The sequence below is a fragment of the Metopolophium dirhodum genome, chromosome 6, assembly GCF_019925205.1.
Source record: "Metopolophium dirhodum isolate CAU chromosome 6, ASM1992520v1, whole genome shotgun sequence".
NCBI lineage: Eukaryota > Metazoa > Arthropoda > Insecta > Hemiptera > Aphididae > Metopolophium > Metopolophium dirhodum.
Genome location: NC_083565.1, coordinates 35,650,290 through 35,673,824, shown reverse-complemented (window position 1 = coordinate 35,673,824; position 23,535 = coordinate 35,650,290). Strand labels below are relative to the sequence as shown.

The following is a 23,535-nucleotide window of genomic DNA, read 5'->3' as shown; positions in this document are numbered from 1 at the left end:
TTAAGTTTGTCGTCCAAATAATACATTATTCTAAAAATTAAAATTAAAACAAATTGTGTGTAAAAACAGTATAAGTATAAAATATTTTTGATTATTAACATCATTTTGAATATTTACTCTACGAAAAAGAGACTTTTTTGACAAACTCGAACCTAGTTAAATGCCCATATATGTATTTTTTAATGTATTTTTCATTTTTTAGTTGTCTTAACTGAATTATTTTTCGTGGAGTTTTTTGGTTGATTCACACTTGAAATTTTACAATATACACTGGTCTGTACCTCATCAATCAAATTCTGAACCCACGTAAATATTGAAGGCGAATTTTTATAAAACGATTGATTGAAGTCGGAATGAAATGATTCACACACATTCGTGCTTCTTGTTAATGAAGAAGTTGCTTCCACCCATAGCTTGGGGGGGGGGGGGCGTACTTATATTTGAGATGTAATTGTTCAATAAATATTGTAAATACGCTAGAACACGATTATCAGATGGACACTGTGGCATAAAATCTTCCATAAAACAACACTGGGACTTAAAAATAATAAACCAAAGGTATGCGTTAGTCACATACCAATATTACACATATTTTTGTACTCGGTAACTAGACCTAGAGATTGAATTTGTCGATACCATGCTTGGGTCAAGTGAAATCGACAACCAACTACATTCATCCCAGGCCAAACTTCATAAATTGCATTTAGTATAGCTTTTTCGAAATCTATAGTTATATTAGTTGGTAAAAAAAGACGACCCATGTTATCACACAACCCCGTTATTTTATTTAATATATAAATGTAAGTCTCTGTTTTTTTGTCAGGCAGCAAAAAAAATATAAGTAGTACATAGTGCCCATTTTTGTACCCATGAATTGTATACATTTGAGTAAAAAATCTAGCACTGTATTGGAAAGTGCCATCCATATATATAGTTTGGACATCACATAAAAAATTTAAATTTTTTGCACATGAAAAAATCAAAACATTTTTTGAATCATTGTTTAATAATAAAAACGGTTCACCTTGCATCGCCAAAATGTTCATTTCTCGTAATGAGTCGTGTACAGATTGTATAGAAGTTGGATTAGCTGGAAGAACTTTTCGTCGGCTTTCGTACATATTTTTTCGTACACGATCTACGTCATTAACGGAAATAGTAGTACATGAACTTTGTCCAATTTCCCGTAAAATAATTTTTTTGGGCCTCAACTTACATCTTCTACCACTTTACGCTTACAGGCGGAATTAATAATTTGTCTGTCAATTAGACGTCTATCGATATCACTATGATCTAGTGTATGACTACATTCAAATTTCACCAGTACGTAATTATAATTATTATTTTTTGTAAAAAGTTTAACATTACACTGTTTCTCGTAGCACCTCCACCGAGTAATACCGTCTTTTGACGTGTAAATTTAAAATATTTGTATACTAGCATAATATAACTGCGGTTTTCAATTTTCCCGGATATTTTTTTCGACACCGTGGTTTCAACTGACAGGTGCAGACTGCAGACTGACAGCGAACGGCTGATAGCGAATAGCGCTGAGATGAAATAATAATAATAATAATATCGTAATCATTACTATTTAATGGATTTAGTTCAGGGGTTTTCAAAAAATATCTTAAATACTTTAGTAATATTTTTTGGCGGAAAACGGCCACGGTGATAACGGACGACGGTCATTTTGGCGGAAAACGGAAACCTCCCGTATTATCAGTGTTATTGTTATCGCAATAATCGCATTATCCGTTATTTGCGAACACGTTATTATCTTGAAATCGCGATTATGAATACAGGAACGGCCGAACGGGAGGTTAATTTTTTTGCCCCCCCCCCCCCCTAGATTTTGATCCAGTTACGCCACTGATTAATACTATGTAATGATTTAAGTATTAGGATTCACTAGATTGAAAATTAAGAGAATTTATTATTTGAATGATTACATTATTAGGTACTTAATTATACCTTGAAAATAAGAAATATATTATATATCGATATACTGACTATTTTATAATGTATTTATTTAACATAGTTAAAAACTTTTGAAATTATAATATTTTATCATTTTATTATATGTATTTCATACCTGCAAAGAGTCGCATCTTGTAACCCAGTAAATACTATTTCATCAACAAAATATTTATATTTATCCCACATTAACTTTCTGTCGATGTTCGATAAAATAATTTCTGTCTGAATATGTATGTAATCTAATTTTTGTTCTCTGTAATATCCACCTTTTGCTTTTGGTTCAATAAATTCTTCTAAAATAGTATCTGACTGATTTTCTACGTCATCAATTATTTCTTCTCCATAATTGTTATCTTCACCTAACATTTCTTCTAAGACAGGCCCTGTCTGAATTTCTATGTTGTCTGTTATTTCTTCTTCATGTTTTTCTTCTTCTAATATTTCTCCTAAAATAATTTCTTCTTAATGAACCTAACTTATAATTTATCACATTTATCTTTGAAATGTTAACGACATAAACATAACCTATTTTTAAAGATTTATATTAAACTCTGTTTCATAAATAATTTTGTCTTAATGAAGATTTTGTTATTCTTCTTCTTCTCATTTTCTTCTCGGACATCAAATGATTTTATAAATATATGTAGGTATACGATTATGTATATATTTATATCTCATGAAAGTTTGCTATCTAAACTTCATATTACCTATTTAGAATCATCTCTCAATTAAACATTATTTATGAAACCGAGTTTAATATATATATATATATATATATATTAGTTATGGTAAATTATGTTATTTTGGAAAATGACGTTATCTATGTATTAGGTCAATAACTGGCGAAAAACATTGTTTTCCGTTTAACGTCATTTAAAAATAGACAATGTTGATGTCACTGACATTCCAAAGATAAATGTGTTGAAGTTAACTTACTAAAATTTGGATCCAATAATGGTACGTTGTGAAATAATAAAAGATCTTCCATAAGCAATTGTTGTATCTTAATACTAGCATCTCGCACTTCCGCGTACCTAGCGATTATCTTTTCAGTCAACTTATTGCCAAATGTTATACGTTTTGTATTCTTATCACGCACATGCATTGGCTTATTAATCCATTGACTACTTAGAGTAATTATTTTTTGAAAATTTTCGTGGGTTTGCATTACACGTTTGTAAACGTTTTTAGTTAAACTATGAATAGTGCTAATCGTACTTTGTAACGATATTGGTGACATAGACTCATCATTTTCTGTTTCTTCGTTCAAATAATTTTCACTTAAGTAAGCAATATCTATTTATAAGATTATAATATTATATTTATTTAGTTATCTAATATGATACGTACTAATTATATAGAGATAATAATTAATAAAACATTATTTTTTTACCTTTCGAATTCCACGTAACATACTTTTGAGCATCGTCAATAAGGTTATCAATATTTTCAATTTCTTGAATAATTAACTGTAATTCTGTAGGATGTGTCTCAGTTCTCAGCATATTATACCTATGTTATCAATTAATGTAATTTTGTAAGAAACAAATGTTTAAAATCAGAGTTTTTTTATTAGAACATAATTTTGAATTTTGATAATAAATTAAAGATAATTTTTTAAAAGATGTACTTTTTGATAAATAAAAACTTTAGCCTAATTATAGTACCTATAATAACATAATAATACTCTAATCGGTATCGGGTCGCATGAACAATCACTCAACATTTAATGAATAAATAGTGTGATACCTATAAATAGTCCGGCAGTCCTTTTTTTGATGTTTGAAAAATGTTTGAGTCATTAAATTAATACAATTGTATACAACTTAGCATATAATTATAAGTTTTTTTTTTAATTGAATATATTCTTAAGTAGGTGCCCTAACTACTTAAAATATATAAGTAATCAAATCAATATAATTTATTATTAACAAATGTTCTCACATTTTGACAGTACTTTAATAGTAAAATGTAATAATTATATATAGTCTTATAAGAACCTAAATAACATCACTAACCATTTAACAATTTCTTCGATATCTCTTTTATAATTCAAAATCAGTTTTTCTCGTTTATAGAGCTTAATTGCATCGTATGGTATGTCATCTATTCCAATTGTTAAGATTGGATTTTTGAAATTGTAATTATAGAGTATTATGTATCTGGTTACTTTAATTGCAGCATCCAACTTTTTTTTGTAAATAAAAATAATACAAATAATCAGTGAATGATGATTATAGATTATAAACAAAAAATGATTACTTCTTCAGAAAAGTTTAGACTGATTGTGTTATTTTTGTTGGTTGTGAATAGTGGTTGCACTATTTTTTCTTGTATCTGAAGTGGTACAACACGCTGCCATTCCTCAAATAAAGGACTTAAATAATTTTTAAATTTATCCTTTAATTGTTCAATCTTTATATTGATTCGATCTCCTCTCGGAGTTTTCATGATTCTGTGCAACAAAGAAAATGTTACCATCCGTCATTCAGATTTCTAACGTTTAATAATTTGTGCTTACAACCATTTAAACTTAAAACCGTAATAGATATTCATATATGGGTAGATACCTAATGAAAAACGAAAGTTCTTCTGCACACTAGTAATTAATGTACCTAGTAACTCAATTATTACTTAGCATAATCCACGCAAATTTTGATTTTTTTTTTTAAAAATAAAATAAATGTCTAGGGCTAAGCAATTGCATTAGGTATAAACGTCGTTTACCACGCCACTTATTGCATAGTAATGACAAAGGAATAATATATAAAAAGTATAAACAATGTATTATATATTATGTAATATTTACGGCAAGTCAAAAGACCGAATAGTATTTAAATCTTCCAACAATCGATTATTTATCCGTGAGTTCCCCCACATCATCGCCCTAGCAATAAGTGGGTACTCTAGATCCATTTCTCCTGGCATGAAACGCATTTCGTAAAAGTCACTTTTCTCGATTTCGGTAGGCATCGCCGTTCCCGATAGACGGTCGATAATTTTCTAAAGACATGCAGAAAAAACGGTTTCAACTACTAGATCAGTATAATTGGTCATTAAAAAAATAAAAGATTGATACTAACAAACTCCCAGGCCAAATCTTGGTCCAGTAGATCCAACAATTGTTCGTAATGTTTTTCCACGGCAGCCGCTACGATAGGTCGATTCAACACGGCCGAACCAAATATCATAATAAACTGTAAATTCAAGGTAACTATAAGTCATAGTCTAGGTATGACTGTAAAAATGTAGAAACGTGACTACAAGTGCATTCTGCACCTTTCTATTTTAACCAATTCAGACTTCTAACGTTACAACCATTTAAACTTACAACAGTAATAGATATTTATATATAGGTAGTTACCTGATGAAAAACGAAAGGTCTTCTGCACATTATTTTAAATAAAATACTACTTGTGTATTAGCTAGATATATCTATTATATTTCAAAAAATGTGTTCGTAAATCATCAGTACTTCAGTAAGTAGGTATATATAATAACTAATATTACTAGTTGGAGTATTATTTTCTAAGCTCGGTGTACAACTAAATTAGTATATTTTATAAAAAAATTAAAATAAAAAGAGAGTTAATTTACTTTGTGATATGACATTGAGTTGTCGATGTTTTCTAAACAGGCTTTTGAAACAGTGGCTAAGCGATTGTCAATATCGTCCGACATGTTCAAATAGAAATTGTAGTCCTCCACAAACAAGGCGTTATTCACATTGCTTAACAAATCCAATGGATCGTAAGTTATAGAAACCAACTTTTCCATGTACTTTGTAAACCGAAGATACATGTTTTCAATCATTGGGCTATACCAGCAGCCTATAAGTCCACCCACTTCCACTTTTTCCAATTTTTGATAGTCAATAAATTTTATTATCATCGACTAAAACAGTATAATGTTAATACATAATAACATAATATATATTATGCAATACCTATACATGCACCTATACATATGTAACTTATACTATAATACACTCTGTTAGTCAGTTCATCAGGTTCGATGTACTTACACGTAGAACTACCTCAACGCCGACTAAAACAGGGCCGTCCTCACGACCTTCTTGGCTTCTTAGTTCTATTCGTACTTGGATAAAAGTCCAACATATTAATATGTTAACAGTAATTTATATTGTTATTTATTTTATTACTTTATTCTGAACTTATCATAATTTACTTATAATTATTATTATTATCTTCTTATTCATTATTCTCATTATTGTATAAACACCATTGATTGCGCCGGGGACGGAACAATAGTTAGCCCGTACGGCCCGATCGCTTTTTACTTCACGCGCTGTACTCACACACCGACCGACCTGTGTATAGATGTGTATGTGTGTAGCGACTCAAAGGAAGTGGACGGGGTCGCCGAGCAAGACCAGAGAGTGCTAGTGTGTGGGTGGGTGTGTAAATGTGTGTGTAATGTGATGTGTATATAATTAAAAGAAAATTGTAACACGTTTTAGATAAAATGCGTTGCTGTATAATTCACAAATGTAATTTAATAATATTGATAATACACAATATAATATATAATAATACCACAGCGGTACAGATGTATAAATTATAATTATAAACGGCGCTGGTTGTACCAAACCGATAATACAAAAAGATATTTATAAAAGTATATATATATAAGAAAAACTTACAATACGACGGTGATCAGCTGGCCAGCTATCCTATGGTGTTTAATAATATTTATAATAATAATGACGGCACACACAATGCGTCGTAACAATAATTAAATACAATAATTAAATACAATAATAATAGCGCCGGCGATTCGCGCCTGACCAAAAACAATAATAATAGCGCCGGCGATTCGCGCCCGACCAAAAACAATAATAATAGCGCCGGCGATTCGCGCCCGACCAAAAACAATAATAATAACGCTGGCGATTTGCGCCACGACAACTAGGTACGGTTTAAAAAACGACGGCGATTCGCGCCTATAAAAAGGTAGCTACGTGTCGACTGTTTGCGACAAGCGAACGAACTGATTGCCGCACCGCGCCTGGCCCTTGCTGGACAGTACCTGGTTGCGGTCTAATCTACATATTACATAATAATTAATAATCTTAATAATAACTGTGTGTGGTCGGTCGGTGGGTACATTGCTATTGTCGCGGCGGCGACAACCATTAATATTATTTAATCATGTTAAAATAGTCAAAACTCAAATCTGTACAAAATATATCCATTGATGTAGAATATAGCCTATGCAAGGAACATCTTATAATAAAATTAATAAAAAAAAAAAAAATACTATAATATAATGTACGCGTGTAGTAAAAATAAAGGGAAAAGGCTAATAACTATTAGCAATTAGCATTATTATTTTTATATTCGCGTGATAAATGTTAAAAAAATCCACGATAACTTCGGATCTGTAGTATAGTAAGTACCTAGTGGCTAGTAGTATACTAGTAGTGTAGTATAGTAAGGTACCTATCGTAGGTACAGTATAGAATATAATTTGCAAATGTACGTGATTACTGATTTTAATGAATATTGTCAACATTTTAACTTTAGATGCTTATAAGACAATTCTGCCTATTATGTATTATTGAAATATTTAACTTGATAGTAGGTACCTGTTATTATGTACAACTTATGAGGAACCTTGAATTACATAATCATGCTCTTTGACAAAGAAAAAAACAAAAAAATTGAAAGTTCAAAATGCTTATTAATAGCATTAAATAGCAAAATATTTTGAAAATTTTAACATTAATATTTTCTGAATCTATCAAAACTTTACAGTTATACATTTTTAAATTACAAAATAATAACCAAATCGATTTTGTTAAAAACTGGTCAAGTGTAAATATTCCCATTTTTCATTAGGTATTTTTTTTAGTTTTTAGATTATTTTAAAATTTACTGGAAATGTCATGCTTTTGACTAACTAGATATTATTAACTATCAGAAACTACTTTCAACTTTAACGAGTACAGCATATTTTTGCTTCATAAGTCATATCGTGATGACTGACATAAAAAAATTAATAAAAAAAATACATTATTGTAAATAAATACACTCATTACTACGTTTAGAATTTTAAATGTGAATTTAGAAAGGTACTCACAATAAATATTTTAACTGTCTACAATGATACTAATATTCAGTTGTACTAATTGAAACTATTATAAAGATTTCTTACAAAAAAACTTCATTTTATTAAGTAACTTAAATCTGTAAACTTAGCGTAGATAGTTATGTATTTTGAAGTTATATGTAATTAATTTCTAACATACTTTAATGCAATTTAACCGATCTTCAAATGCGTCAAGATTCTGAAAAAGGTCATTTGTGTGGAAGTTCCAATAACGTGGTTTGTAATTACGTGAAACAGAATTTGTCAATATAAATTTATCAAATTGTTCTTGAAAATATTCCGTTTGAGTAACTTTGAATTGATTTCTATAATGTAATATATTTTTTAACGAAATATTATGACAATATAAGCGTATAATAATATATCTATATGTATATATTTATTTGTATGAGTATAGTATAGTTACTTGAAATAACTTAATATGTCTAGAATATCATAAATCTTAGCTAAGTTCTCCTCTAATTCACCTTGAAATAGAGCAGTTGGTTCTAAATATCTTGAAGACTGGAATATCAATATTAATTGATAAGATTAAATTATTAAATGTATAAATTTGTTTTACTTACTTCAGCCATGATCATATTACATAATACTTTTATCAAGATAATTATATAATTGTAATTTTGAAAATTTGGACAATTTATCCATATCAAAGCCAATTTTCTCCATAAAATGCATATTTCTTCTTTCGAATCAACCAAACCAACTCCTTCGATCGTATTTATGTGCTTAGAAAGAGTAGATAAAAACATATTTATAAGATTCGTTTCTCGTTTTTCTAAATAAAACAAAATAATAATTATTATAATCACTGAAATAAATATTTATAATATAGAAACCATAATAATTAGAATACTAGATAAATCAATTTACCAGTCACTGTTATTTCTATTATTTGTTTATAAATATCCATGCATGGGCTTTTTGTAATGATTAAGAAATTTCCAATCTTTTGGTCAATTTGTTCGTGAAAATGTATAAATTGTTGTTCTCGATTTTTCCAAAAAGCAAGGTCTGTATATTTAAAATGTGTCAGTATGAAAATTGAACATAATTTAATTATATTTTATAATTTAGCATATACATTGGGTAGGTGACGCAGCGGGATCTTTATCCAAAATAACTTCTGGCTTGAGCGCTACCATTATTTTCATTTCTTTGAACCAAGTGTACACTTTGTTTTCCAATCTTTGTTTTAACACATCATCAATAATTTTTCCATCACTAAACACGTATTTACGAATAAATTATTAGTATTCAATAGAAAATAAAATATTTTTTTGGATTCAATAATGGCTCGCTTAGATTCTGAGCGGAACGAGGAATATATTGAATTTACAGTTAAGAATATGTGTATAAAATCACGATTAGAGTAAATTGAGTAGAAGATTTGCTCTTATCTTAAACATTCAGAATAGTTTCTGGTAGAAACTGGAATATGGAAAATGGAAAAATGGGAATTATAACTTATAAGTAACATCATATTCTGTTTTCGACAAAATCAATCAATTTTTTTTTATGCGATGTGCCACATCATAGACATTTTTGCCAAGTATATTATTTATAACTGTTAATAGTTTTAGTTTCTAAGTGGAGCGATGAATGTATTGATATTACAATGATGTTTTTTTTTTATTTTTTATTTTTGTGTCTGGACACTTTAAAATTTCAATTTTTTTAATTTTTTTATCTATAAATATCAATAGATTATCTAGTACCTACTATATTTATTGACTTATTAATTTATTAATATTATTATATTAAGTTTAAATATATGACATGTTGTGTTATTAATTTTTTTAATTATTCATATTGTTGTAGGTACAAACTACAAGGTACTATATTTGTTTAAGTCTATTCGTGCGTTGTCCCTTTATACCTAGGTATATATTATAATATGATTATACGCAATTGCCAACTAACGATAGTGACATTTTAGGCCCTGGAATTTTACCCCTCTGTCCTGGGCCGCGCAAATCGTTAGGACGGACCTGAACTTAAGATTCAATGCACGATAAGTAATCAAAAAAAAAGGCTTTGACTCTCAACTTCAGTATTTTTTCTGGTGGGAAAGAGAATGTATAGTAGGTTACTTTTAATAGGTCAATATTAAAAATTATATTAGTTTTAAAAAACAATGAGGAAAGCAAAAAAAATAATTTTTTTACCCAAAACCAGTTTGAAAAAAAAAACCAAATATAGATAACATTTTCACTGAATGTTTATAGGTACTAACAATTTCTATGCACCATAACATTTTCAAAATATTGCGACTCTTTTTAGCTGTTTATATTTTATGGACATAAGAAAATATCAAGTTTTATTAATTTTTTTTTAACTATTGTCGATACAACATTTTTCGGTCTGTAAAATAACTTGAAAATGTAATACAACGTTCCTCGTAAGCTGATGTTAGTGGAAATTAAAAAAACTTAAGCATAAATCCAGAGTATTTTCTATGAGTGTCTGAAGTAAATATTTTGAAATAATTCACCGAAATCACTGAAATTGGCAAATTATTTTGAGTTAGAAATTCATAAAAATAGTGTCACGAATGTAACGAATCTTATAAATAGAACAGATTCGTTACACTAGCACCACAACCTAACCTATTTTCTTCGAATTTGGTTCCATACTTTAGTAACCGATTAGTAACCATTCGTAACCGAAAATTTGGAATTCGTAACCTAAACCAAGTACCAGGAAAACCGTTTTTCCCAACCGGGTGCTGATATTATAATCCTTAATATACTCTTTGAATATATTTTTATCAAGAATATACAAGCATATCCTTGATCAAAAGTATTTTGTATAGTTTTTTTAACATGAATATATAAGAAATTTTATGTTTTAGCTTTATTTTTTTCATAATTTTAAATTAGTATATTTTTATATATATTTTTTTATTTTTATATTTTAATTTTCTTACTGAATATAAAACAAAAATATATAAATAAATGTTGTTAAGTATTAACATAGGAATACCTATTTAATTTATTATTGTATTTTATATAAAATAAAGATGTTTTTTATCTAATAAATTATTTTTTATTTTTTATTCAATAAAAAAATTTATATAAAAAATAATTATTTAAAATATACGAAAAGTTTAAAAAAATATTTAATTTTAAAAAGGAAAAAAATTAATTAAATAATATTTTATAATTATTTATTTTTAAGTCCTTAACTATTTATATTGATATAAATACTATTTATTTATTTATGTGATAAAAATTATAATAAATAAAGATAAGATCTTTATTTTGTTTCGAACCATGGAAATTAAATTCCTTTTCCAATATTTTATGTGGTGGTGCCTTAGCGTAACGCACTTGATTAGTGCTGTTAAAGAATATTTTATTTTAATGAAACAAGTTAAGTTAGTTCTAATTTTCACAATTTAATACAATACATTATTTTATCTTAATTTATTTTTTACTTAAACAGAAGGTAAAAACTTTATTTTTATTGTTATTTATATTTTAACAGTGCCGCATTGTAGAGCACTACTTATTATGACTTTTTATTTCATATAGATAACTTACAAATAAAGGTTCTATAAAAAACTATCCAAAATACTTTTGATCGAGGATATTTTTGTATATACTTGATAAAAATATATTCAAAGAGTATATTAAGGATTATAATATCAGCACCCGGTTGGGAAAAACGGTTTTCCTGGTACTTGATTTAAGTTACGAATTCCAAATTTTCGGTTACGAATGGTTACTAATCGGTTACTAAAGTATGGAACCAAATTCGAAGAAAATAGTTTAGGTTGTGGTGCTAGTGTAATGTACATCTATTTATATCAAAGCTTTAAAATATTTTAAAACAAATGACCGTATAGATATGTAATTTTCACTGGTTGTTTATATTACCTTTTTCTATACACCATATCATTTTCAAAATATTTTAACTTGTCTTGAGATGTTTATACGGACAACTTTAGTTTTTTTTTCTATAAATGTCAATAAAATGTTATTCGTAAGGTAAAAAAGCTTGAAAATATAATACAAGGCTCTTAATAGGTTGGTACAATTACGTTTAAATATTAAAAATCCATTATAACAATTTCGAATTTTGACAAAAGTCGTAAAAATCATGAGTTAGAAATTGGTAAAAATTTTTCTTTTTAAATCTAAGACTTTAAACTTTAATACAAGATTCCTCATAAGGTTATCTACATTTATCAACAAAAAATTTCTATAAGAAAGTCAATTTAAATCTTTAGGAGCGTTTGAATCCTTTTCAATAATCAAACAGATCAAAAAAGTATTGCGACTATTATGAAAGGTTCTTCATAAGTTGTCATAATAGCAGTTTAATAATATTAAAGATACGAAGTAACGATACTTTTTAAAAGCATTTAAAGTTCAAACGTCAACCAAATTCATCACTCACAAAAATTTGTAAATTATTTTGTAGTTAAAAAATGACTAAATGTTTCATTTTCATAGTTAAGATGATTGAAAATTTTATATACATCCATAAGTAATAAAAAAAAAACTAAATATCTAAAAATACTATATAAATTATAAACACAGTTTCTTGTAGATTTTTTAAGTTCAAATTTTGACGAAATTAGATACTTAAATAAATAAAAACAACTATAGTTATTTTGTTGTAATTTAAAAATAGTAATCGTGGGTGCTTGCAAGTTAAAACTTTTAAAGTATATGTACATACAGACAATAGCATTTTTGAATGCAATGTTTTTGGCAAAAATAATTGAACCTAGATACATACTGTATTACCTACTAATATTAAAATAAATTACTTTAATAGTTACAATATTATATAAATATAAACTTATAAGTAGTTAGTAATATAGGCTGACAAGACGTGACAAGTGACGACCGTTTTGGCTCTGAATATTATTTTATTACAATTATTTTGTATCATTGAATTCAAATTTAACACTTCCATGACTGTGGCCACGTTTTTAAAACTATACCATGTCTAGAATAAAGCTTGTATAAAATAAACTGTGGCATATCGCATTTTACATACCTATCGACACTTTATTACCTAACCTACATTTTCTATTGTTATGCACATTGTACTAAATTTAATAAAAATAATTTTTGAATAGAAATTTGGTACTTACCTCATTTCAGTGGCTTTTAAAGCATTAGTTATGTTGTTATAGCCATAAGGTAATGTCAATATTGAACGGTTTATCATCTGTCCTGACATGTTATTTATGTTTGTAAGAAAATCATTAAGCCTGTCTTGAACTTCCACTATAATGTCATCTGAACAGTTTTTGAAAAAATTCTCTTTGTTAGAGAACAAATTTAACAAAACCTATTCAATATTAGTATAAATCAATTTAATAATTAATACGGTTATATAATTAAATAACTTTGAACTTATTTGTCAGTATGTCTCTTACTTTTTCAGTGATTGCTTTTAAATCCTCAAACGGGTTCGGTGACACTTCTCCACGCAAAAGTATCGAGTCACAATTATTGTTCGTAACTTCAATAGGTTCAAGTCTTATAATATACAACATTTTAGACTTATAACCATCAGGAAAGGCATCGTACATTGGTGTTAGTAAACCAACAGAGTTGATCGTAAAAAAAATTGAATAACGATCTGGCATGGTCAAAAAGTCCATTACCAAAGCCTAAAAGTTGTATAAAACAAAACTAAATACATAAATATTTTGCTTATTGCATATTTTTGTGAATAATAAGATTGTAAATATTTCTTTAATTTAATTAGAAAAAAATGTCTTATTTATACATTTGTTTTACATATTTATATTTTAGATTCTGAGCGGAGCGACGAATGTATTGATTTTACAATGATGTATTTTTTTTTTTAATTTTAAAATTATTTTTTGTGTTTGTGTACACGATAAGTAGTTGAAATAAAACTTCGATTATCAATTTCAGTATCTTGTTCGATGGGAAAGTGAATCTAGTATTCAATTTGGTGCATTTTAGAGGTCAAAATGTTAAATTTCAATGGTTTTGAAAGCGCCGGGTAAACAAAAAAAAATTAAGAAAAACCAGGAATTTTTACGCAAAATCGGTATTCGACAAAATCGATTTTGGTTTTTGGTATAACCCTAAAAAAAAATGGCTGTAGATACATGACATTTTCAGTAGTTGTTTATATTAACATTTTCTATACACGATAAAATTTTCAAAAAAATATTGATTGGTTTCGAACTGATTACGGACATTTTCAGTTTATAATTTTTTTAATTTTTTTTTATGAATGTCAATAAAATTGTATTTGTTTAGTAAAAAAGCTTGAAAATGTAATACAAGGCTCTTAATAAATTGGTACAATGACGTTAATATGACCTAAATATGAAAAATCCATTATCACAATTTTAAATTATGAGATAAGTCGTAAAAATTACGCAAATTATTTTGAGTTAGAAATTGGTAAAAATTTTTTTATTTAAATCTGAGACTTTAAAATTTAATAAAATATTCCTCATAAGGTTATCTACATTTATCAAAAAAAAAATTTCTATAAGAAAGAGCGTTTGAAGTTCAAATGTTTACAACATTGGATATTCACTCGATTTCTCGGATAGCGATTTTCTTATTTTGTTGTAATACAAAAACGAATAATCGTGTAGACACTTGTAATTTATATCAAACTAGCTGATCCCGTGCACTTCGTTGCCTGTCAAATTTACCAACTCTATATGACTCAAACTTTGTTCAATTCGTTATTAAATATTCGGTGTATGGTCTTCAAAATTCATCTTAACTTTTCCGTTGCCCGGAATAAAAAGTTTGATTCGCAGCAGTATATTATCAGGTAGGCAATCTACCTGCGGTTCGTGCTGTTTGTACGTAAGTGTATGATTTAACTCTAAAGTATCAAAGTTGTACCAAGTTTGTCGTATTCCACCTATGGTGGATTATGTAATATAATCAATTAATACAAAATCCTAACTATAACCTAACCGTACGATTATAAAATGAATAAAATAAACCTGCAAATTTAACCAAGCCTTTAAATTAGCCTGTCTTCTTCCCAGGGGTCTAATCTACACACAAACATTCATTTATATATATATAAATAATACATATTGACAAAAAATAATAATACAAATTAACAAACGATTAACCTATAGCAACCAATATAAAATAATACACTGTTGCACCACTGTTGTATTTTTTACATCCAGATTTCCTACTTTTCCAGTGGATTTTCCTAAAATTTTCTTTCGTAAAACCCTTCTCCTGACAATTACGAACATCTTAAAAAAAAATTTGAGCCAAATCGGACCAGCCGTTCTCGATTGATGAGGTAACGACATTTTTCACGCTCCATTTTTTTATATATCAAATGTTTATATTTTTATCATATTAATTCAACTTACCGGCTAGGTACCGTATTAATAATAACTAATAAGTAATAACAATATAAATATAAAGACAAACCGTCACCGCTCAGAATCGGTTTTCGTATACAATTATATTATATCATTTAATTCAAATTTAATACCATCCATTATACAGTGACCATCTTGTAACCTAGTGTACAGTAGAGCAACATCCACTTACCCACATTTTTTTGCTTCAAGTTTATAATTTATTCGACAGAGGCCAACATGGCATTAGACAATGAGCAATATTTAGGTATGTATGTATTAAAAAAAACTATTTTTAAGTACCTATATGTAAGTATGTAACCAATAAGCTTGCATATAAAAGGGTGCATTTTAAATAGTGGATTGGTACTATACCGAGAACTAAAGTTTAAATTTTGACAAAATGTATCAAATTTAAAATTTAATAATTATTTTGTAGTTAAAAATGTATAAAATGTTCAACTTTTATAGCTAAGGATTGAAAATATAAAACAAGGGTTCACGTAAATATGTAAATATTTAAATTACATTATTCACAATAATATCATCAAATATACTTAGTAATATCATAAGCTGACTGACCGTTTTCGCTCAGAATCGTTTTTCTTATACAATGATATTATATCATTAAATTCAAATTTAACACCATCCATTACAGTGACCCACTTGTAACCTACTGTACAGCAGAGCGACATCCACTTACCCACCTTTTTTCAGAATGAATTTATGTTTAGAATACCTAGGTACTCCAAAACTTCGTGGCACTTAAGCAACAATACCCTTTATAACGAGGTCAGAATTCCTACTCTCTCTGTACTTGCTTCCATTCACTATACAAAGTTCACAATATTCGTTTAGTATAATAACCGGACCAATAATTATTCAAAAACAGTCAAATTAAAAATGATAAAATTATGTTTTTTCATTGTTATTAATTAATTAGTAATTCAAATATAAAATAATATTTCACTCCAATACTTTAGCCCACTCAAATCCCCTAATATCGAATCCCTCTTAAATTTTACTATCCTGGATAATCCTCCCCGTGACTTAGGCGTAATTGGTCAAGCGACCTCCTTAATAAATTATTAAACTATTTAATTTTATATAATTTATAATATTTGCTTGTACAGATTGAAAATATTCGTTTTCTTGATAAAAACAAAAATACTTAGATACCTACTGTAATGATATGCTCACACACCATTATAATAAACTAAAATTTTACAGAATAATAAACAACGGCCAGACTGTCGCTTGTAGAAATCGGTCGCATCAAATAAAACCATTAACAACGACAACTAAGATATCGACACGCACTTATAACAATATTACGTAGGATGTGTGTGACCTTATTTTATGCTGACGCCAAAGAATAATCTAGTTCCCAGGCCCACAATAATTTAGTGACAAAGCCACCCACCACTCTTTGGTCAGCATCCTCGCGTCCGTCCCTTAAATCAGTGCATGAGCACCAACCACCAGAGTAACAACCTCTCAAGTACCAAAGAAACCGATTTCAACGAGCGACAACTGGACTTCTTATGCAAGCAATAATCAGTGCGTTCTTTAATTCAATTTGTGTATTTGAAGTATTAATTTGCTTTATCTAAAACCTAAAACTCCTACAATATTATCTACAAACAACTGCGAATCAGGTAAGACATATAATATAATATTTTATGTTGATTGCAGTTAATACATTCTATGTGCTTTTTTCCATAAAATTATATTGTACGGTGTATTTGATCTAATTCTCGAATACACGATCTCGAGAGCCCTCCGAACACCTGGAGGAAGGTAATAGCGTAATTTTACTACTCTAACTTTTACCATTTTAATATAACTATCGACAGGAGTCGTATTTATGTTTATTTATATTTTATCTTATTTCTACGTTATTACACTACCATAGTTGTTGTATTAGTATTCTAATTATTTAACGAATACGCTTATTATGAATAAGCATTATAATTTATAATTAATATTAATATAAACCATAAGACAATAGTATACGTACATGATAGTCTCGATTTCGCATCATTGTGTCTATTACATCATTTTTAATTTTCAAAGATTTGGTTAGAAAATTATACACGAAATCCAACCGTTTATCGTCCAATTCTGCATTGGCTCCATTATTCATCTTTAAATGCAAATAAATAAAATATAACTTATTTAAAGAAGTTATAGTTTAAATTCTAAATAAAATGTATAAGTAACTAAAGCTGGAGTTGGAGCTTCGATTACAATATACATTATGGCTTATTTTATAAGCTTGTAGGTTAGTTACCTTGGTGACTATAATTGCTATATCGAAGGGTGTTGCGTGGATGTGTGAACAATTCGATACAGTATAACCCATCACTCATTCAGTTCTTTTGTACAAAATTACAATACGGACTAAGGTGTTGTAATTATTAAGAAAATATGATAAATTTCCATTTTAAATTTGTATTAACATTTCAGCGTTTTTAATGGATAAATGTAGGGAATTTTAATAAATATTAATTTTAAAGACCACTAAATACACTTAGACAGTTAGACTATAATATTATATAATTGGAATATATTAATATCTATATATTTATGAAAAAACCACATATTTCAGTTACCTATCAAAAAATGTTTAATAGTTTATCCTATTTAAAGACATGGTGTTCAATAGAAAATAGCTGAAGAGATCTTTAAAATGTGTTTTACAATACAATATATTGTACGAATATGTTGAGTGCTAAGCTACTTGTATGGGAATTGATAAAATAAACATATGGTGTAAATTGCAAGTATTTACCATTACTTAATTGTTTATCAATTACAACACAATAAGAACATCTCTAGTCTCTACATGAGATATCGAGGAAATATCCAATGTTGTAAAAATTTGAACAAACGATCATAAAAATTTAATTTCACTTTCAGGTGGACATTTTTAGATTCTGAGCGAAGCGATGAATGTATTGATTTTATAAAGGTTTGTGTTTTTTCTTTTAGTTTTTTTTTTTAGTTTTTATTTTTTTTTTTTTGTGTCTGTCATCACCTTTTAGGACAGTCAAAACGCTTGGATTTTCTTCAACGATAACTTATCTGATAGGAAAATGAATCTAGTTGGTACTTTGGGGGGGTCGAAAGTAAAATTTTCTCAGTAGTTTTTAAAAGCGCCGTGAAAAACAAAAGAAAAATTAAGAAAAAACGGGAAGTTCTACGCAAAATCTGTTTTCAAGAACATCGATTTTAGTTTTTGGTGTAACTCTAAAACAAATGAACGTATATACATGACATTTTCACTGGTTGTTTATATTTGAATTTTCTATACACAATAAAATTTTAAAAATATTTTGATTTGTTTTGAACTGTTTAGGAACATTTTCAGTTTCCAAATTTATTAGTATTTATTTTTTTTTGGATGTCAATAAAAACTTTATTTGTTGGGTAAAAAAGCATGAAAATTTAATACAAGGCTCCTACTATATTGTTACTATGATATTTGAAAAATATTAAAAATCCTTAGTCACAGTTTTTATTTATAAGCATTTAAAGTTAAAATCTTGACAAAATACGGAAAAATCACGAAAATTAGCAAATTATTTTGAGTAGACAATTCATAAAAATTTTTCTTTTTAAATCAAGATTTGAAAATGTAATACAAGATTATCCATAAGTTTGTCTACCTTTATAAAAAAAAAAATGTCTACAAAAAAGTCAAATTAAATTTTTATGAGCGTTTGAAATTCATATTTTTACAACATTTGATATTCACTCGATTTCTCATGTAATGATTTTCTTATTTTGTTGTAATACAAAAACGAATAATCGTGTAGACACTTGTAATTTATATCAAACTAGCTGATCCCGTGCACTTCGTTTCCCGAAAAATTTACCAACTCTATATGACTCAAACTTTGTTCAATTCGTTATTAAATATTCGGTGTATGGTCTTCAAAATTCATCTTAACTTTTCACTGAATGTTTATATTAGCATTTTATATACACGATAAAATTTTGAAAATAATTAGACTCTTTTTGAGCTGTTTACGGACATTGTCAGTTTTCAATTTTTCAGTTTTTTTTTCTATAAATATCAATAAAATTTTATTTGTTGGGTAAAAAAGCGTGAAAATTAAAAGCAAGGCTCCTAATATATTGTTACAATAGTAGTTGAAAAACATATTAGGAGCCTTGCATTCACTTTTATGGCTAAGGATTGAAAATTTAAAACAAGGCTCCACGTAAATAGGTTACATGTAAATTACTTTATTCACAATAATATCATCAAATATACTTGGTAATATCATAGGCTGACTGACCGTTTTCGCTCAGAATCGTTTTTCTAATACAATGATATTATATCATTGAATTCAAATTTAACACCATCCATTACAGTAACCCATTTGTAACCTACTGTACAGCAGAATGACATCCACTTAGCCACCTTTTTTTTTTTGATAGGTAGAATAACATATGAAGAATCTTGAATTAAATTTTCAAATCTTATATTTAAAAATAAATGTTGTTAGGAATTTATAACTCAAAATAATTTGCATATTTTCGTGATTTTTACGTATTTTGTCAAAATTCGAAATTTAAATACTAATAAAAAAATATGATTATGTGTTTTTAATATTTTTCAACGGTCAACCACAATAATTAGTGGCCTTGTATTAAATTTTTAAGCTTTTTGCCCAAATGAATAAAATTTAATTGAGATTTATAGAAAAGAAAACTAAAAAATTGGAAACTGGAAATGTACGGACACTCTCCGTATCTAAGTGTAACCACTCAAAACAAGTCAAAATATTTTGAAAATTTGATCGTGTATATGAAATGCTAATATAAACATCCACTGATAATTTCATTTGTCTACAGTTATTTGCTTTAGATTTACACATAAAACCAAAATCGATTTTGTCGAATACCAATTTTGCGTAAAACTTCCAGTTTTTTTTTAATTTTTTTTTGTTTTTCCCGTCGTTTTTGAAAATTACTGAATACTTCTACTGGGAATTTAAAATGTTTAAATATTGTATATACTTATGTGATGTTTGTATTGAAAATTGTCTTTACAATACAACTTCTAAATATTTTTTTATGGACAATGTACACATTGTGGAGAACCGTGTACACATATAAACTTTTCATTTTCTTGTTATCGTAATGTTATCAAATTTTTTTTTCATAATCAGTTAATTTTATCTTTAACAATTTAGATTCTGAGCGAAGCGATGAATGTATTGATTTTACAATGATGTGTTTTTTTTTATTATTTTTTTTTTTTATTTTTGTTTCTGTCATCACCTTTTAGGACAGTAAAAGTGCTTGGATTTTCTTTAACAGTAACTTTTCTGATAGGAAAGTGAATCTAGTTGGTACTTTGGGAGGTCAAAAGTAAAAATTTCCTAGTAGTTTTCCAAAGCGACGTGAAAAACAAAAGAAATATTAAGGAAAAACGGGAATTTTTACGCAAAATCTGTTTTCGAGAAATTCGATTTTGGTTTTTGGTGTAACTCTAAAACAAATGACCGTACGGACATAAAATTTTGACTGAATGTTTATAATTGCATTTCCTATACACCATAACATTTTCCAAATATTTTGACTTATTTTGAGCTGTTTAAGGACATTGTCAATTTCCATTTTTTTTAGTTTTTTTTTCTATAAATATCAATACAATTTTACCTGTGGAGTAAAAAATCTTGAAAAATGAATAGAAGGCTCCTAGGTTATTGTTTCAAAGGCAGATGAAAAAAATTAAAAATCCTTAGTCACAGTTTTTATTTATAAGCATTTAAAGTTCAAATTTTGACAAAATACGGAAAAATCACGAAAATTAGCAAATTATTTTGAGTTGAGAATTCATAAAAATTTTTCTTTTTAAATCTAAGATTTGAAAATGTAATATAAGATTACTCATAAGTTTGTCTACCTTTATCAAAAAAAAAAAATGTATACAAGAAACTTAAATTAAGTTTTTATGAGCGTCTGAAATTTATATTTTTACAACATTTGATATTCACTCGATTTCTCATGTTACGATTTCCTTATTTTAGGCAAGTATTTCGTTCCTGCGATTGCGTACGCTGCTTATCGGTGGTACCTTTTTCAACCTTTTTCATAACACGATTGCGTACGTTATTTTTGTGCAACGTTGTCATGCTAGCCGGAAGTCACATATAGACGAAACTGGAAATATCAAATGATTATCGAGATTATATATTAAAATAAATTAAATTAATAGAACAACAAATGGTCCAGAAAGCTTTCACAAAATGTACAATGGGCAATTTCATAGCGCCCATCTACTAACACATGTGGTTATATTAATACTAACAGAAATCCAAGTCGAAACGATGACGAAAAAATGTTCAATTTCAAAAGGAATTAACAAAAATATGGCTCTTTCTGATTTAAAACAGATTAAAGCTTTAATTAAAATGTATGATGTGTATAAAATTGACAAAAATATTATGGTGTATTTATCTAAAATTGGCTCTATTTACCAAGGAAAACGTTTATTTTAATTTTTTTTTTCTTATCTGGTTTATGGTCACACGCACGTACATGCACAAGTCATTTAAAGTCATTAGAAAACCAATTTATGGACGTGAAATAGCCGTCGCACTGACAAAAATTAAGGTACTTCTATAGTGGTTTGATTTAAAAAATGTAAAGATGTTTGTGTTGGTAAACAAGTTTAATTTGCATCGGTTGGAGCAATTTTTAAATTTTAGCAAATTCTTGACGAGAATAAATATTTTACATTTTATAAATTTATAAATTTTTGATATTGAATATATTAAAAAAATTTTAAAAGAAAAAAAAAATGCTCCGACTGATGCAAAGTAGACTTGTCGACCAATAAATATTAAAACATCTTTACATTTTTTAAATCGAACCACTAGAAGTACTTTAATTTTTGTAAGTCGCTAAGATCGTTTTGATGAAAAATTAATAGGGTGCAGGGGCCTTAAGGAGTGTCGGTTCCGGTCATTTATTAAGGAGTAAAATTTAGGCAATTCAATTCACATATTGTATCGGCCTCGCGCGGAACGTGCATGTGTGCGAGTATGTAAATCGATATTATTGTGAGTGAACTATAATAACACTCGCAGATAAAGATATTTACGCACACGCATGCACAAGTCAGTGATTGACTTCGATGACTATTATTAAAGCACTATTTTGATGAACAAAAATGCTTTTACAGGCACAAACTCTCAGGCCTCGTTGATATGTCGGATTTTAGTCATTTTTTTTTTTTTATCTGAAAGATGAGAAGTTTTTGCTGGTAGGACCAAAGCTCGAATTTTTATTTTACTTTAAATAGTAGTTAATACGTTGTTTAAATGCATATTCCAGCTTCTAGAATTATAATTTTCAAAATCAGGCCTTGATTCGACCTACAAAATGTCCTCTACTTTCAAATTAAAAAAAAATAACGATATCCGACTGTTTTACAGGGCGTGACAGTTTTTCCTGTAAGACATCTTTTTGAACCAAAAAACGCACCGGCTCCGACCCCCTTAATATTTATTATCGCTGTCGATTATCATTATTGAAAAGGTTAGATACTTAGCGGAGCAAATTTATAGGATAGTGTATAAAATAAATAATTTATTGATTGTTTAATGTGTGTGTGTGGGTGCAGGTTAAATTTAGGGCCCTGCGGAAACGGAACTTACTTCAGAAAAAGATAACATTTTTTAAACTACAGTTGAAATAATATTTCTGTGACATCCATATGCTTACACGTGTAACCTAACTTTTATTTAAAATGTAATTTTATACCTATTTCTACAAAAATTTAAAAATCTCAAAAACGTTTAACAATACCTATTTAATATTTACGATACATTGAAGAGGATAAACAACGTAAATCATAATTATAGATACTGAATTATCATAATATAATACTATGACACAATAGGCGAGAACCGTGTGCATGATTAAGTTTCAGTCCATTTCAATATAATAAGTTAATAAATCTACTTCCTATAGTACTCTTCGTTATAGCTGTATTTTACAAAACCACTCTTAAATCTCTTTATTTATTTTTAGATTCTGAGTGAAGCAAA

The 23,535-nt window shown here is 27.9% G+C and overlaps 1 protein-coding gene across 1 annotated transcript; it reads right to left on the bottom strand.

Annotated features, from left to right (window-relative positions):
* Positions 1 to 8,514: 8,514 nt before the first annotated feature.
* LOC132947048 (dynein axonemal heavy chain 9-like) lies at positions 8,515 to 13,351 on the bottom strand. The gene is made up of 5 exons (XM_061017229.1): positions 13,223 to 13,351; positions 9,197 to 9,336; positions 8,986 to 9,126; positions 8,679 to 8,890; positions 8,515 to 8,616 (listed from the first exon to the last, which is right to left on the bottom strand). The coding sequence occupies exons 1-5, from the start codon at positions 13,309 to 13,311 to the stop codon at positions 8,515 to 8,517; spliced, it is 684 nt and encodes a 227-aa protein (XP_060873212.1). The 5' UTR covers positions 13,312 to 13,351.
* Positions 13,352 to 23,535: the final 10,184 nt, after the last annotated feature.